The sequence below is a fragment of the Aquarana catesbeiana genome, linkage group LG01 (assembly GCF_042186555.1).
Source record: "Aquarana catesbeiana isolate 2022-GZ linkage group LG01, ASM4218655v1, whole genome shotgun sequence".
NCBI classification, from domain to species: Eukaryota; Metazoa; Chordata; class Amphibia; order Anura; family Ranidae; genus Aquarana; species Aquarana catesbeiana.
Genome location: NC_133324.1, coordinates 895,622,977 through 895,641,971, shown reverse-complemented (window position 1 = coordinate 895,641,971; position 18,995 = coordinate 895,622,977). Strand labels below are relative to the sequence as shown.

Below are 18,995 nucleotides of genomic sequence, written 5' to 3'. Positions count from 1 at the left end.
AAATTTTTCATATTACAGCATTGGTTAGCATATGCACAGTGTAAACTGATGTGATTAAAGTGTGCACTGTAATTGCCTTATCACAGGAGTGAATACAATTCTGTGTATCAGGAGCTCCGTAGCCTGATTTAGTAGCCAGCAGGCACTTTTAAGAAGTCAAAGGACATGTTATCAATAACAGCTCCAGTAACTGGGTACAAGCAACAATGGGGACACTAGAAACCTTGAATTTGAGCAGTCCTGACGTATCCTTATACAGAAAACTAGGTAGTCTGCATGCTCATTAAAGCCCAGTTGAATTCTCTAGGGTCTCTGCTGAAAAAAAAAAAAAAAAAAAAAAAAAAAAAAATTATATATATATATATATATATATATATATATATATATATATATATATATATAATGTTTTGGGGTTCTAAGTAATTTTCAAGCAAAAAAATACTGGATTTTTAACTTGTAAACAACAAAATGTCAGAAAAAGGCTGAGTCCTTAAATGGTTAAAGCGCAGTTCCACTCGGGTTTTGCATTTATTAACCACTGGAAGATTTGGCCGCTGAATGACCAGGCCAAATTTTTTTGCGATTCGGCACTGCATCGCTTTAACTGACAATTGTGCTGTCGTTCAACGTTGCACCCAAACAAAATTGACGTCCTTTATTTCCCACAAATAGAGCTTTCTTTTGGTGGTATTTGATCGCCTCTGTGGTTTTTATTTTTTGCGATATAAACAAAAAAAGATTTTGAAAAAAAAAAAAAAAAACACAATATCTTGTACTTTTTGCTATAATAAATATCCCCATTTTTTTTTTTTTTAAAAAAAGCAATTTTTTGGTAAAAAAAAAAAAAATCGCAATAAGTGTATATGGATTGGTTTGCGCAAAAGTTATAGCGTCTACAAAATAGAGGATAGATTTATAGCATTTTTATTATTATTTTTTTTACTAGTAATGGTGGCGATCTGTGATTTTTTTAACGGGACTGCGACATTATGGAGGACACTTTTGACACATTTTTGGGACCATTGGCATTTATACAGCGATCAGTGCTATAAAAATGCACAGATTACTGTAAAAAAAAATGTCACTGGCAGGGAAGGGCACTAGGGGGCGATCAAGGGGTTAACTGTGTTCCCTGTGTGTGTTTCTAACTGTAGGGGGAGGGGACTGACCTAGAGGAAATGACAGATCATGGTTCCTAGCTAATAGGAACTCACGATCTGTCACGCCTCACAGAACAGAACAGGGATTTGTGTGTTCGCGCACGCACACACACACACACACACACACACACACACACACGTCTCTGTTCTGCCTCTCTTGCCAGCGATCGCTCGTGGCCGGCGGCCACGAGCATCGGCAGCCCCGCTATCCCGATCCCCAAGGCCGACGTATAGCTACAACGTCTCGTGGGATCGTGCCGACCTGCTGCAGCGGCTGGTCGGCAAGCGGTTAAAACTCAGCAGCTATAAAAAGTGTAGCTGCTGACTTTTAATAAACACACACTCACCTGTCCCATGTCGCTCCTCTCCCCCTCCTCTCCGTGGTGCCGTGACAGCTTGCGGCCAGGCGCGCACTCAGTAAATCGCGCTGCGCTCTGTCAGCGGCCAGGCAATCTTCTGGGACCTGTGACGTGTCCCAGAAAATTATAGGGAGGGAGGGGCTGCCTAGGGGGAGAGGAGTCGCCGCCTAGGTGGCCAGAAGTCAAAAGGAGGAATTGGGACAGGAAGTCCCACTGAAAACCAGGTACCCCCCCCCAAAAAAATGACATGCCAATTGTGGGCATGTCAGGGGGCGAGGAGTACTTAAAGCGGAAGTTTTTACCAATCAACAATGACAGATAAAATTTCAATTACTACCTGCTGCTGTCAAAGTCAGTTAGGGGAGGGGGAGAGAGAGAGAGAGAGAGAGAGAGAGAGAGAGAGAGAGAGAGAGAGAGAGAGAGAGAGAGAGAGAGAGAGAGAGAGAGAGAGAAGAGAGAGAGAGAGAGAGAGAGAGAGAGAGAGAGAGAGAGAGAGAGAGAGAGAGAGAGAGAGAGAGAGAGAGAGAGAGAGAGAGAGAGAGAGAGAGAGAGAGAGAGAGAGAGAGAGAGAGAGAGAGAGAGAGAGAGAGAGAGATGAACCGCAGCTCCGTGTCTGAATGGACACAGGGAGCTGTGACTCGGCGCGGGTGCCCCTATAGCAAGCTGCTTGCTGTCGGGGCACTCAACAGGAGTGGCAATCTGAGAAGAGGAGGATCAGGGCTGCTCTGTGCAAAACCACCGCACAGAGCAGGTAAGTATAACATGTTTGTTATTTTTATAGAAAAAAAAAAAAAACACAAGACTTTACAATCACTTTGAGGGTCCATTCCACAGTAGGTACCTGAAAAAAAAATGTTAAAACCTCTGGCAGAAAAAAAAAAAAAAAAAGCTCATAATGGCTCGTATTGCACATGCGTTTATAGGCTTTTTTCTGCCCGAAAGCTCTTCTCAGTTATGTTTTTTGTTTTAGTCTGTAAATATGCCTGTAAGCCCCTGTTCACACTGGTGCGATTTGTCATGCGATTTGACAGTTCCAAATCGCATAAGTTGCACCCCATAGTCGGCAATGGAACCATTCAAATTCACACAACTTTGAAAAAGGTTCCCGCACTACTTTTTGATGATTTTATTGCGACTTGCATAGACTTCAGTTAAACAGTCACAAGCCCCAATGAAATCGACGGTAGAAATCATACTGATGTGCGGCTTTGAAATTGCGCTGAAGTAAAAAAAAAAAAAAAAAAAAAACACGCCTGTATAAAGCAGCATTTATGTCCAGTGTGCATGAGGCCCAAACTTTACAGAATATAGTGTAGTATGGTCTTTAAAACTCAACTTGTACTGGTCTGGTTCTTTCAAGTACATGTATACCAGTCCTGAATAAGGCCAACTGTCCCCTATGTTGAGGGTGCAGGTTGTAAGCTCAGGTGGTTGACAGGCAGCAACTGTCACCAACATCCCTGCTAATGTGTCTGGCTGTGACTAACTAAAGTAATAAGAGAGAAATATAAATCTTCCCAAGTAAACCACCACAGCAATAATAATATAGGATTGAACAGTAAGTTTCCTGTATAAATCCAATAGTTACAGGTTCACTTTAAATTTAGCTCCTTCAGTATACCCAGGCAAATCAGACAAGTTTGCAGATATAAAAATCTTTCTCCTATTCCAGGGTCCTCCGAAAAAAAGAAAAAAAAAAAAAAAGGAGGATCTTTTGCCATGGCAACTATCTTTTTATTTCCTGGCAGGTTGCTGCAGATGCTCAGCTATCCAAATAGAGAATTATTCAAAGGACAGCATCCCGGACAACCCTTTGGATCAGTAATTATACTCTATATAGACCAACTTGCAATCGGCTTGAAGAATCAGCATAGAGTGAGTGTCTAAAGAAATGTTTTCCTTCATAACAGAAAATACAGTAGCCTCCCTATTATCATCCAATTCAATATTTATTTTTTTAATTAACACACTTCCAAGCGTTATACTGAAGATATACAGTACATCTGGAAACTATTCACAGCAATTCACTTTTTCCACATTTTGTTATATTACAGCCTTAAAAAAGGAAAAATCCCATGTACATAAGTATTCACAGCCTTTGCCATGACACTCAAAATTAAGCTAAGGTGCATCCTATTTCCACTGATCATCCTTGAGATGTTTCTACAACTTGGAGTCCACCTGTGGCAAATTTAGTTGATTGGACATGATTTGAAAAAGGTACATACCTGTCTATATAAGGTCTCACAGTTAACAGTGCATGTCAGAGCACAAACCAAGCCATGGAGTCCAAGGAATGGGTCTGTAGACCCCCGAGACAGGATTGCATAGCGGCACAGATCTGGGAAAGGGCACAGAATAATTTCTGCAGCATTGAAGGTCCCGATGAGCACAGTGGCCTCCATCATCCGTAACTGGAAAAAGTTTGGAACCACCAGGACTTATCCTAGAGTGGGCTGCCCTGTCAAACTGAAGTGATCGTGGGAGAAGTGCCTTAGTTAGGGAGGTGACCAAAAACCTGATGGTCACTCTGACAGAGCTCCAGCGTTTCTCTGTGGAGAGAGGGGAACCTTTCAGAAGAACAACCATCTCTGCAGCACTCCACCATTCAGGCCTGTATAGTAGAGTGGCCAGACGGAAGCCACCCGTCAGTAAAAGGCACATGACAGCCAGCCTGGAGTTTGCCAAAAGGTCAGAGAGTGTTTCAAGTGCCATGAGAAACAAAATTCTCTGGTCTGATGAAACAAAGATCGACCTCTTTGGTCTGAATGGCAAGTGTCATATCTGGAGGAAACCAGGCACTGCTCATCACCTGGCCAATACCATCCTTACAGTGAAGCATGGTGGTGGCAGCGGGGATGTTTTTCAGGGGCAGGAACTGGGAGACTAGTCAGGATCGAAGAAAAGATGAATGCAGCAATGTACAGAGACATCCTTTATGAAAACCTGCTCCAGAGTGCTGCGGACTTCAGAATGGGGTGAAGGTCCATCTTGCAACAGGACAATGGACCCTAAGCACACAGCCAAGATAACAAAAGAGTGGCTACGGGACAACTCTGAATGTCCTTGAGTGGTCCAGCCAGAGCCCAGACTTGAACCAGATTGAACATTTCTGGAGAGATCTAAAAATGGCTGTGCACCGATGCTCCTCATCCATCCTGATGGAGCTTCACAGGTCCTGCAAAGAAGAATGGGAGAAACTACCCAAAAATAGGTGTGCCAAGCTTGTAGCATCATACTCAAAAAGACTTGAGGCTGTAATTGGTGCTTCAACAAAGTATTGAGCAAAGGCTGTGAATACTTATGTACATGGGATTTGTTTTCGTTTTTAATAAATTTGCAAAGATTTAAAATCAACTTCTTTCTCGTTGTCATTATGGGGTATTATTTCTAGAGTTTTTAAGAAAATAATGAATTTAACCACTTGCCACCCAGGCCAATTCGGACATTTCTCTCCTACATGTAAAAATCATAATTGTTTTGTAGTAAATAGATACCCAACATGTCAGGCTTCAAAATGGCACACGCTCGTGGAATGGTGCCAAACGTCGGTACTTAAAAATCCTCATAGGCGACGCTTTAAATTTTTTTTACTGGTTATATGTTTTGAGTTACAGAGGAGGTCTAGGGCTAGAATTATCACTCTCGCTCTAACGTTCGCGGCGATACCTCACATGTGTGGTTTGAACACTTAAAAAAAAAAAAAAAAAAAAAAGCCGCTATGATCGTTCTTATGGTGTAGGGAATCGCCGGCTGAAAAAGCTGATATCTGTAGCTGCAGACATCATTCAGATATAACCGCACAAAGTCAAGGACGTCATATGATGGACGGCGGACGGGAAGTGGTTAATCCATTTTGGAATAAGACTGTAACATAACAAAAATGTGGAAAAAGTGAAGCGCTGTTACGAATGCACTGTAGAGATATATTATATATAGTGCTCACCATAAATGAGTACATCCCAACAGATTTGTCAGAAAACCTTTACTTTCCTTTCAGAATCAACATTTTCTATCGGACACTATACTACAAATTAATCCCACAAATGCGGGCCATTGATTGCAACCAAGATTGTTATTTGCACACGCAAAAAAGTATTTTCCTAAAAAATTCATTCAAGACCATGTTGCAAAAAATGAATACACCCCAATGAAAGTCTTAGGAGCAAAGCTAAACTTTAGACAACTAATTCCTAATTAATACTCAATTATTGTTAACTATTCATTAAACAGGTGTCCAGCAGGCAGTTGATTAAAAAAAAGGGCATTACCTAAACAAAGAATTTCACGCTGTCAGCAATGGCACCACATGGAAGAGAAATGTCACAAGGCCTGAGAAAGAAAATAATTTTTTTACACAAGAAAGGTGAAGGCTACAAGAATATCAGTACCCCTTTACTTATCAGTCAGAATACTGTAGCAAAAGTGATACAAAAATGTAACAAAGATGGAACTGCAACCATCTCACAGAGACGTCCACGGAAGTTAACACCTCGACAGGAGCATCTTCTGATGAGAAGGGTTGAAGAAAATCGCCATGCAAGTTCACTGCAGTTAGCTAAAGTAGAAAGCCAAACTGGGGTGAATGTTTCCTGTGACACGATACGGCATATACTGCAGAGGAATGGTATGCATAGGTGTCATCCACGAAGGGAGCATCTCCTAAAGTCCATGCACAAATAATTCCACCTAGAATTTGCCAGGGCCCATGCCGAAAAAGAACACTTCTGGGACTCTGTACTCTGGAGTGATGAGACCAAGATAAATGTTTTTTTGGAACCGATGGCTTCAAAACTGTAAGGTGGGGAGTACAAAGAAAATGCATGGTGCCTACAGTGAAACATGGTGGTGGCAGTGTCCTTCTGTAGGGCTGCATGAGTGCTGCTGGTGTTGGGGAGCTGCATTTCATTGAAGGTATCATGAATTCACAGATGTACTGCTCTATATTGAAAGAGAAGATGCTATCATCACTCTGTGCCCTTGGTCGTCGTGCACTTTTCAAACATGACAATGATCCAAAACATACATCTAAGGCCACTGTTGCATTTCTGAAGAAGAACTGGGTGAAAGTGATTCAGTGGCCAAGCATGTCTTCTGATCTGAACCCAATTGGGGAACACCTATGGGGAATTCTTAAGAGACAAGTTGAGCATCACTCTCCATCCAGCATCCAGGCTCTAAAAGAGGTTGTCCTTGAAGAATGGAAAAAGATGTTGCAATATGCCGCCAACTTGTTCATTCCGTGCCTAGAAGACTTGGTGCTGTCCTTACAAATCATGGAGGTCATACAAAATACTAGATGTAGTAGTTTTTGTTGTGGGGTGTATTCATTTTTGCATTAACTAAATTGAGTAAAACTGAAGATTTTGTAATCTAAGTGATATTATTAACCTTACTTTCATGTAATGATCTAAACAAATGTTCTATAGAACTCAGTTTTGTCAAAATTTAGGAAATTGTTCATTGAGATATTGTTTAAAAACTTACTTTTCAAAAGGGGTGAACTCATTTATACTGAGCACTGTGTATATTGTAATACATACACATATCCAACTTTTTACATCACCCAGGTATCAAGGGATGAGGGTCCCTCACGAAGATTTAAAAATTACTTTAATTTATTACTGCGTATTTTCTGCGACTTGACAAAGCCACAACAGATCCCAATAAAAGATCCGTGAAAAATAATGTATGAATCTATGAACAGCTATTTATACTGCAAATGGTTAATCCAATGCAGAATAGAAATGGCCGAGCCAGTAGATCATTTCCCACGTGAAACATAAAAGTCATTAATACAAATGGAAGATTTGAATGTGTTTGATATAAGTGCACTGCTCAAGGCTCAATTAGGCTTTGGCCCCGGAGCAGGACATGGAGGCTGGCTGTAGCACAATACTGCGGTGTGTGAGCACAAACTTGCCAATCAACTCTGCCTTTCTAGAGACCTGCACTCACGTAGGAGAAACTCGTTTTTACCTTCAGGGCAGACATCTCAACAACGCAATGTAGAAATTCTAATACCACATTACATTATGCAAATGTACTGGAAGATGCCCTCTAAAAAAGGGAACGTGCACCGAAAAATGAACATGAAGGCACGACTTAAGTCTTTTCAATTATTTACTGCTTTCCTATAATTCTTATGCCGCGTACACACGGTCGGACTTTTCGTCTACAAAAGTCCGACAGCCTGTCCGACAGACTTCCGGCGGACTTGCAGCAGACTTTCTAACGAACGGACTTGCCTACACACGACCACACAAAAGTCCGACGGATTCGTACGTGATGACGTACACCGGACTAAAATAAGGAAGTTCATAGCCAGTAGCCAATAGCTGCCCTAGCATGGGTTTTTGTCCGTCGGACTAGCACACAGACGAGCGGATTTCGGGGTCCGTCGTAGTTACGACGTAAAGATTTGAAGCATGTTTCAAATCTAAAGTCCGTCGGATTTGAGGCTGAAAAAGTCTGCTGAAAGTCCGGAGAAGCCCACACACGATCGGATTACCAGCCAGCTTTAGTCCGTCGGCGTCCGTTGGACTTTTGTAGACGAAAAGTCCGACCGTGTGTACGCGGCATTAAAGTCTCCAAGTTGTGAGATCCCAATGCTGGAATTTCAATTTTTGCCCCTCAGACAGCCAGTACTATGTTATTTGGTCTGCCATGTCCTGGTTGCAGAAACAGAGAGAGGCTGGGGGTCCTGTAATGAGATCCCACCACTGGAAAGAGTGTCTGAAGCCAACATCCGAGGGCTCACCCCAGAAAAAAAAAAGATGTCAGTTAGTTATAGGTTGACTTTAAACATCACTACCACCATCTTCTTTTAACAGACATGGCACCAGGCATTGCCCAGTGACTGCTGAAAAAAAAATTGGAATATCCATAATGCTGCTTTGGCCCGGTTCCATGGCATGGAATAATACAACCTCTATGTGGCCATAGATGGAGCCCCAGGACCCACCTAAACATGGCGGGTCTACTTGAGCTCTCCCAGGTTTAGGAAACTATTAGAACACTTTAACCTATAGAAAAAGTCTTCAGTCTTAATCTAGAACGATCAGCAGATTCACCGTACGATGCACACATCCACTATACAGAATTTGGCTCGGCAAGTAGGACAAGGCACTTGGCTGGACAGCCAGGTCTCCGGATGCTGCTGGTCCTGACGACTGGCAAACCATTTGCCCATACAAGTAAGGCACCACATGGGTCGGCAGTAACACTGTTGGCATTCTCCCTCATTAGGCTCATGGCAATTTTTGACAAGCTTGATGTTGGCACTGGTCTGCATGCAGCCAATACAGGGCTCCAGCTCCTGTGAAGAATAACATAAGCATGTCATTAACACATAACTAGGCACCTTTAGCTAAAATATTTGTGGAACAGGAATTAGTAGCTATAACGATCAAGCCTAAACATTATATGACAGTCTCTTGATTCACCCAATTCCGGTCACATATTTATGAGGCATTTGCAGGCAATCCTAGCCTGGCTCATCTGGGGGAAACCACAATCAGCCAGGTAAGAAAATACAATTGTATCCCCCTGATAAGCCAGTGCTGGAGGAGTCTGCAGCACATCTTTGTGGCCATGCTCAATGGGCCTGTTTAGGTCCCTGAAATCAATCATTTGACTTCTCCATCCTGTTTCTATGGTGAGTTTAAAGTGTTTATAACCCTAAAAAACAAAAAACAAAAGAGCTCCTGTTCCCTTATAGCAGATTAAAAAACACAGGACGTATGCCTGTCTAATCTGCCCCTCTTTAAACTGTAAAAAAAAAAAAAAAAAAAAAAAAAAAAAAAACTGGCTGATCCTGCCTGTTCCTGTGTCCCCCTCTCTGTACTGACCACAATAATCATGGCTGCTGAGCCCTAACTACCGTGGTCAGTTTACGTGCCTCCATCATCCACTGCTTTGCTCTGTCCCCCTCACCCCCTCTCTCCCTGCAGGTCAGCTTCATGTCTGTGTCTGTCTCCACCCCACTCACTCCTGCTGCTTTTAGTAAAAAATAAAAAACATTACAAATTGTCACTGGCAGCCCCTCTATTATATCTAGGCACAACAGACAGGGTAAGTATTTTGCTTGTAAATAGCTTTTTACAGCTATATGCAGGTCAGTCACGTGACTCCCGGCCAGTCTCCTACTCCAATCCAGAGCTACAGCGGGGGGGTGTGTGTTTGGGGGGTGGGGGCTGAGTGGCCAGGAGGGAGATCTCGGCCCCTCCTGCTGTTGCCCTGGATCAGACAGGGTAAGTGTTTTAAAACGAAGCTTGTAAATACCTTTTTACCCACTTCAAATCAAGACTAAACTCAGTGATACAACCTATGCTTCAATGGTCCAACACCCGTGAGGTCTAAAACAGGTTGCAAAATGACCCATGTGATGCGATCCCGGGGCAGCATACAAAAATAAATAAATAAATCAAAAAAAAAAAAAAATAAAGATGATGTCTGGACCTTTTCGTGCAGTGCGGTGCCAATTGAGCCTATTCCAAAAGAAAGGGCTCATATTGCACTGCAAAGGATTGCATGTGATTTGAATAGGAAAGCGGCGAGATTTCCATCGGTGACAGACCCCCGTACTCAAGATGAGTCTGACCGCCATAAATGCTTCCTTTGTCCGGAACAGCATGATCAGAGGGCCCTTAGCCCACCCAGTCATTTTGTCAAAGCATCAGTGTAGGGTAAAACAGACTCTTTATTCAAACACATGCAGAGAGGTAACACTCAGGGGACAATCCTCCCCTCTCTTTGATTCAGGGCAGGGTAAATTGTCCAATCAGAAAGGAGAGCTGTTGGAGGAATCCCCCCCCCCCCCCCAAGGCATAATGAAACAGGGCAGGTAGACTTTGCCTCCACCAATAGAATGACACAGGTGGATTCAATATCTCATCAGTAGACTGTCTTTGGGAGGGGCTGCTGGAGAAATCCCCCTCCCCTCTCACAGCTAATCCACATAGACATACATCCCATAATACTTTGCTCCCAAGGCAGACACAAACAAAAGAACAATGGGATACAGGCACTTAACACATAACAACCCCCACCCCACCTCAAAATTATCTATCTATCTATCAATGGTCTGTGAAATACTCCCACAAGATTCTTAAAGGTGAAGGCTGAGAAAACTTGGCTTCACACTGCTGTGCTGTGGTTTGGTCTCAGCATGGGTGTACCTGCAGTTCCACAGACTTTCTATTAGATTGCGTGTTTTCTGAAAGTGCACCATAGATGCAGCTCGCAGGGAGAGCGGCTAAAACCGCACACACCCGCGTGGCCAGACCTCAGTGCAGCAATGTAAAGCTGGTCTTATTAGTGCAAATGTGCCTCAGATCAGCAGATTGCATGTGTATTTTATGTGCAAATGTGTCTGCATTAATCTTTGGGTCTGATTTGCAACCAAATCAACAGTTGCAGTTTTGCATAATTGTGCAGCCAAATAGTGACTGTCCGCCTTTGTTTTCTACTGTGCTGCACCTGTGAACACTTATCTACAAATGAAATGCATCAAATAAATGTGGTGCATTGACATTGCATTCAAATGAATGTGCTTGCCTGAGCACAATTCATGTTAACGGATCAGTCAGATGTTACTAGACCCTAAGGGATAGCTAAAAGGACAACACATATCAGTAACCCTCTACAGCCTTTCAGATAGGATGGCTGTCGCTAAAACTTCAGATAGGGGAGGATTAGTCATTCCCCTTTGTGTTTAAAATTTCAGCTTGAGCTAATGAACTCTACAAATGAGCTTTTCAAGCAAAGTAGGTAGGGATAGCATGAGAAAAGGAGCCAGATCCCAAAAAGGTCCATCTGGCTAAGAGGCTAAGGCAAAGATAACAAGATAATATTATGCAATTATAAATATTTAACCGAAGAAAAAAAAAAAAAAAAAATTGAAAATGTTATTTTGATTCCTGTTAATACTTTCTGGAGCTGCTTTTAAAATAATCGAAACCCATAGCAATATACGTGATAAACAAATATTATGGCCTACAATGGCTTTCTATCATGTGTTCTGGTAACAGGATTCCTATTACTGCCTGGGGCCATGAAGGGACAAAGCAGAGGAATGCAAGCCGACATTTACAGCGTGTCGACTCATTTCCTTTCACATTAGTACACTCTAAAGCCTAGTACACAAGGGCCAAATGTCGGGTGGCATTCAATAGAAATCGGCCGACATTCGGCCCGTGTGTACAGCAGCTGGTTTCTGTCGAAGGGTCATGACCGAAAAAGTTCTGCCAACCTATGCACTTTTAACAAGTAAAAAGGCGCAATGCTCAGATACCTCAATATTACTCATATATGGTCCATAATAGTCCAAAAGGCAGGTTATCAAGGAAGAGAGATTAGGTGAGTCTGTCAGGACTGCCACCAGAGGAGACCAGAAGCAAGTTCCAGTAAAACTAGGAGAGAGAGACAAGGAGAGGGGCGCCTCTGAGAATACATCAAAAAAACACCTTATTGTAAGAAACAATATCCACTCACAAGGAAGTAAATGACATTGGGTGCATCACTGGGATGAGCAGGAGGAACTACAAGTAGTAGACAGTCCTTTTGGCTGGCAGGGAGCAACACATCGAATCCCAGTGGGGTTGAGGGCAGTGAGTAATCAGATCCTTGCAGGGAAAACACTGCTGTAGCTTCAGCCCTCTCGTCTGGTCACCGCAAAGATGGAGGACGGCTGTGCAGTGTAGGAGCCAAAACGAGGCTTGGATCGCAAGCGGTGTGGCACAGAATGATGACGTCACTATAATGTGATGCATTTCCAAGCGTACGTGTTGCGAATGACGTGGTAGTCGCGCTCCTTTGTCAAGCATGATAAAATCAAATCATGCTTGACATAAGAGCGCGGCTACCACGTCATTCGTAGCACGTACGCTTGTTTTGGCTCCTACACTGCACGGCTGTTCTCCATCTTTGCGGTGACCAGCAAGAGGGCTGAAGCTACAGCAGTGTTTTCCCTGCAAGGATCTGATGACTCACTGCCCTTAACCCCCCTGGGATTTGATGTGCTGCTCCCTGCCAGCCAAAAGGACAGTCTACTACTTGTAGTTCCTTCTGCTCATCCCAGTGATGCACCCAACGTCATTTACTTCCATGTGAGTGGATATTGTTTCTTACAATAAAGTGTTTTTTGATATATTCTCAGAGGCGCCCCTCTCCTTGTCCCCAAACCTATGCACTTGGGGGCTAAGAATATGAATGCATCATACATACTAGGGGGAGTACAACTGGGGGAATCCATAGTGGAGAAGGATCTGGGGGTTTTGGTAGATCATAAGCTTAATAATAGCATGCAATGCCAAGCTGCAGTTTCCCAAGCGAGCAAAGTCCTTTCTTGTATTAAGAGAGGTATGGACTCCAGAGAGAGAGATATCATTTTGCCCCTGTACAAATCATTAGTAAGAACTCATCTGGAATATGCAGTTCAGTTTTAGGCACCAGATCTCAAAAAATATATCGGGAAACTGGAGAAAGTGCAGAGAAGGGCAACCAAACTGATAAGAGGCATTGAGGAACTCAGCTATGAGGAAAGATTAGAGGAACTGAATTTATTCCCTCTTGAGAAGAGGAGACTAAAGCGGAGGTTCACACAAAAATTGAACCTTTTCGGAACCTTCCCCCTCTCCGGTGTCACATTTGGTGTCGCTTTTCGGAACCCTCCCTCCCTCCGGTGTCACATTTGGCACCTTTCAGGGGGGAGGGGGTGCAGATACCTATATTTGCACCCACTTCCGGGCATAGAAAGGCCTTGATTATTTCCTAAATGTACATAATATAACTGAGTACTGACATTTATAGGTAAAGTTGATCCAGTGAAAATCCGATTGCCTCTCGGGGATCAGGAAGGAACCCCCCCCCCGCTATAGCAAATTGGAGCATGCCTTGCTGGGGTTTTTTTGCCTTCCTCTGGATCAACTGTGCGTAAAGGATTGTGTATATGGGATTGTATTTTTTTCGTTGGTTGAACTAGATGGACTTGTGTCTTTTTTCATCCTGACTAACTATGTAACTGGCTAGAACTCATACTACATCTTCTGTGAATGGAACACGATCTAAGGGGTTAATAAAGTTAGAGTGCTGCCACAGGCTTTCATCAAGAGATCCTGACTATACCCACCCTTTCTGTCCAGCTCCACCATTCATAATAGAACAGGATCTATGAACGGAGTGAGCAGAGGTTTAGAGTGCTTTTTTTGAGTGACATGACTATAGCATCATTTGTGTGAGATTAACCAACCTGATTGCTGGGCAGCTGATAGAAACTGTTTGCTTCTACGAGAGATCTGAAGGTCTCCAGGAACAAGTCGCTCAGTGTTTGATGGATCACAACATTGGCCGCATTTCGGATGGGGGCGTGGAGCTTCTCCTTCAGCTCACCATATTCTGTAGAATTTAACCTGCAAGCAAAGAAGGAAAGAATTACATTCTCTGTATCTATCTCAGTATTGTTTAACCACTTGACCTCTGGAAGATTTATCCACCTTCATGACAGGCCATTTTTTGCGATACGGCACTGCGTTATTTTAACTGACAATTGCGAGATCATGTAACGCTGTACACAAATAGAGATTTCTTTTCGTGGTAGTTGATAAACCACTGCATTCTGTAATTTTTGAGCTATAAAGAAAAAAAAAAAAAAAAAAAAAGAAAAAAAAATGCTGACAATTTTGAAAATAAAACAATATTTTATACTTTCTGCCATAAAACATATGAAAAAAAAAAAAAAAAAAAAAAAAAGGAACAGAAGAAGGATAAATAACAATCTAAAAATTGCTCAAAAAATGTAAGCTAATTGTATGTATTCTGCTACATATTTTTGGTCAAAAAAATCCCAATAAGCGCATATTGATTGGTTTGCACAAAACTTATAGAGTCTACAAACTATGGGATATATACTGGAATTTAAAACTTTTTTTATACTAGTAATTGCAGCGATCAGCGACTTATAGTGGGACTGCAATATTGCGGCGGACAATCTTATACTAATCAGTGCTAAAAAAATATGAACATAAAAAGGTGCAAACTAGGGTTGTCCCGGTATCGACACCGATACCGAGCATTTGCCCCAGTACTTGTACTGGGGCAAATGCTCCCGATGCTTCCCCCGATACCTAGAGGACAGCTGTGATCGGCGCGTGGGGGAGTTACAAGATTCTCCCCCAGCGGCTTTCACCAGCTTTAGTGACATACAGCGGTGATCGCTCACAGCTGACTGTCACTGCATCCTCCTCCATGCCCCCTCTGTTCCTCTGTGCCTCTCCACTGTCCCCTGCATTCCTCTCTCCTTATCTGTCCCCCTCCGTTCCTCTCTACTTATCTGTCCCCTCCGTTCTCCCCCTCAGTTCCTCCGTCCCCCTCCTCCTTCCTTTGTGTATGGATAGAGTCAGCTGACTCTGTCCATTCACATAACTGAAACATTGTAATCTCCTGTGATTATGATGTGTCAGTTTATGAATGGAGAGGAGCCGCTGTCTTCTCTCCATTCATTCTCAGTGCAGCTGACGCTGCAGAGAAAGGGACTGGGGAATCTCTATCCTCGGTCTCTTTCTCTGTCTCAAGGGGGAGATATCAGAGGTCTGTTAAGACCCCTGATATCTCACCAAAGCCCCCCAACAGGGCTGATTAAAAAAACAAAAAAAAAAAAACAATAAAGAATAAAAAAAATATTATTGTAAAAAAAAAAAAAAAAACACACACACACACACACACACACACACACACAACGTTCACCCCCCCCCCAAAAAATAGCAAAAAAAGAAAACTGTCACGTGACATTAAAAAATAAGTATCGGTAATCGGTATCGGCGAGTACTTGAAAAAAGTATCTGTACTTGTACTCGGTACTAAAAAAGTGGTATCGGGACAACCCTAGTGCAAACTTATAATTCCAATATATGTGTAGATAAAAAAGATATAGGTGTATCAGTCTGTATAGGGGAAAGGAAATTAACCAATTGTCCATATAAGTATTAAAGAGTATTTTTAGATAAAAAAAATCCATCCACAGAGGGCAGCCTCCAGCGTAGGAACAGAAGTAGATTCCAGCAGCAGCTGAAAGTGATACAAGGAGGAGAGGAACCTCTGAGTGACAATACCATTTTATGTAAATAAAACAGTGGCAACTCACAAAGGTATGAGGGTTTCAGGCACATCAGTATGATGATCAGAGCTTGAAGAAGGAGCGCGACTGCCAGGACATTCGCAGTACGCACGCTCAGAATCGCTTTGCATTTCAGTGACGTCATCACTCTACGCTGCTCTCCACTTGCGCCCCAAGCCTCGCTTTGGAACCGTTTCCATCCTACAGCCGACTTCCTGATAGCAGGGAAATTACACATACGGCGGGAGATGGCGGACAGTGTAACGTTCACTGAGGACAGCTCATCGGCCTGAAACCCTCATACCTTTGTGAGTTGCCACTGTTTTATTTACATTAAAAGGTATGGTCACTCCTACACTTAGGAGGCGCCTCTCCTTCTTGTATCACTTTCAGTGCTAAAAATATGCACTGTCACTGTACTAATGATACTGTCTCGGAAGGGGTTAATCATCTAGAGCGATCAAAGGTTTAAATGTGTGCCTAACCAGTGTTTTTGTGTATTATGTATGCTGATTTCACTAAGGAATGCGATGGATTATCCTTCCCTGATTTCAAATCCATCAAATCTCCGCGGTCAGGACAGAGCTCTCTCCAAATTGTTTACATATGCAGATCCAGCCTCTCTGTTCGACGGTCCTCGGGTGCCAATGGACATCTATTGGCCGGCAACTGCTGATTGGCTTTTGCTGTAACTAATTACAGCAGAAGCAGCGCACATTCATGATGCCCCCTATGTGGAAGTGCAAAATCACATATATATAGGCGATTCTGCACAGAACCGCCGCCCTGCAGCAGTAAATGAAGTGGTTAAAAAGGTCTACGTCACCTCAAGCTGATGGATGTTTGTTTGTGTTAAAAAAATAAGGCACGACCTCTCTCTGTAGTGTGAGAACCGACACTTCCATCCCTCACAATCCCTGAATCTCATAGGTCTAACACTGGTGCGGGTGGGAGCCACACAGTAACTAGATCTGACACAAACACAAGCAGGCAAAGAAATTAATAGAAACATCACCATGCAGTCTTCAATTACATTAGCACTCCCATATTTGTGATACAACAGAGGAAATGGCAAGGCATGGATTTTGTCCTGGAAAAGGTTTCCTTTTAGCGAATAGGGACAAGCTAAGTGAATGAATACATGGATATAGGGGAATTTATCGGCCATGACACTACAAACTGCAGCTGCAACATGTGCAAACAAAGAGCACAGAGATTAGAACTACACTAATAGCTGGCTACAACAACAAAAACACTTGAACATGTACAATTCCTTTAAGGTAACCATTTCCTTAAAAGAACTGGAATGAAGCCAAACCAGCACCCTGAAACACAGCAAATCACCTGATATCAAAGGGCCGAACTTTGGGGTTGATGCTTGCCACCCGTATGGTAATGAACTGGATGGGGGTGTTGGAGTCCGGTGAGAGTTCATGCTGTCTTGACTCGGTCACGGTAAGATGAATATCTTGTTGCTGAGCTATGTACACCCTGTAGGTGGTCACCTTCATCACCCAGGTGTCGGTCACAATCACCCGGGCCCCAGGCACCCCTGTGGCGAACTTATCAATCCTCCGGAATTCAGTGTTGATGGAAGAGGCCACGACTCTCCAGCCGGACTGGGGCAGGGCGTGATGGGTCAGGGTCCTGGCCAGGGGGTGATTGCTCCATCTCTTCTGTGACCAGTGAAGAGCCAGGAGGCTGGTCAGGGTGGGAAGGGCAACCGCCATCAAGGCAAACGCCTTCCAGCCTTCACTGGCCATGTAGAAGTAATAGAGTTGCTTCTCCGGGGCTGCAAAACACATCCCTATGTAATAACCTGAAAAAATAAAACTCGTATGTTAATGACTTCATTCATGTTTATTCTGGCCCTCCCAACATAGAGAAAAAAATGGAGAAGAAAAGGACGCCCTCCAGAGGAGACATAAATGTGGGGGGAAGAAAAAAGTTCAAGATGGGTTAAAGGGGGGGGGGTTGGTAGGATACAAGAATACAGCAAAGTAAGAGAACCTGTCATCAACAATCTACACTAACAATAGACATTGGTAAGACAATCCAGGGCTGTGCTACTCCACTTCACCCCCCCAGAAGGTACAAAACCCCTATTATGTCATCAGAGGGGACTTCTCCACCTTCATCTGACAGCACAGCAAAGCAGCATCACCGACTAGAATAATGGTTGTCATCACTGTGTATATTATCACAGTACGAGCTGTTCAGCATTTTTTACAGGGTTCAGCGATGACAGGTTCACTTTAATATGGATTTCTATGAAGAGGCTGATCAGGGTGACAACCCAGGGGACAATTAGAGAGGACAACAAAGAAGGTGATCAGGGTGACACCAAGGCGGTGACGGACGACGATCAGGGTGACACCAGGTGGGGGGGGACAATCAGGGTGACACCACGGGGGGGGACAATCAGGGTGACACCACGGGGGGGGGGGACAATCAGGGTGACACCACGGGGGGGGGGGGACAATCAGGGTGACACCACGGGGGGGGGGGGACAATCAGGGTGACACCACGGGGGGGGGGACAATCAGGGTGACACCACGGGGGGGGGACAATCAGGGTGACACCACGGGGGGGTTGACAATGTGGATCATCAAGGTGGAGAACACGGGTGACTATCGGAGGGGACAACAGAGTGGGGGACCAACAGGGGGCTTGGGACAAGGGGAACATGGGGGGGGCATAACAACGTGGGGTAGGGGAACCACAACCCAGGGGACCATTGGGGGGGACAACATGGGGGACCACCGGGGAGAGGGGAACAACAACGCAGGGGACCATGGGGGGACCTGAGGGGAGGGACAACGCAGGGGACCATGGGGGGGATAATGGGGAGAACGACAATGCAGGGGACCATGCGACGACAACAGGTGGGACAACAACGCAGGGGACCATGGGGGGACAATGTGGGGTACCCCGGGGGGGGATGGGAACCACAACGCAGGGGACCATGGGATGTCGACAACGGGTGGGATGACAACGTAGGAAACCCGGGGGGGGGGGGGGGGTGACGACAATGCAGGGGACCATGGGGGGACCACCAGGAGTATTCTCTATGTGAGGTCAGGCAGCAGCTCACCCAATGGTAGCAGGGAGTGGACCAGCACAGTGGCCGTGGTCCTCCTGATGTGGTAATGGATGAAGGACAGGTCCTCACTCCCCAGCCAGCCGGACAGCAGGTTCTGCACGGTGATCCCGGCCGAGTGGAACTCATTGGGGGTGAAGACGAAACACACCGCGAACACAACATAGGCTAATGTGAAGGTAACTGCTGGGCTCTCCATGACAGCCGGGCACAGATCCCTACGGACACGTACTTCCTCCCTAGACGCGGAGGATGCCGGGAGA

At 44.2% G+C, this 18,995-nt stretch overlaps 1 protein-coding gene across 1 annotated transcript; it reads right to left on the bottom strand.

The window, feature by feature from the left end:
• Nucleotides 1-3,999: 3,999 nt before the first annotated feature.
• TMEM129 (transmembrane protein 129, E3 ubiquitin ligase) lies at nucleotides 4,000-18,992 on the bottom strand. The gene is made up of 4 exons (XM_073610933.1): nucleotides 18,727-18,992; nucleotides 16,977-17,451; nucleotides 13,770-13,929; nucleotides 4,000-8,837 (listed from the first exon to the last, which is right to left on the bottom strand). The coding sequence occupies exons 1-4, from the start codon at nucleotides 18,929-18,931 to the stop codon at nucleotides 8,589-8,591; spliced, it is 1,089 nt and encodes a 362-aa protein (XP_073467034.1). The 5' UTR covers nucleotides 18,932-18,992; the 3' UTR covers nucleotides 4,000-8,588.
• Nucleotides 18,993-18,995: the final 3 nt, after the last annotated feature.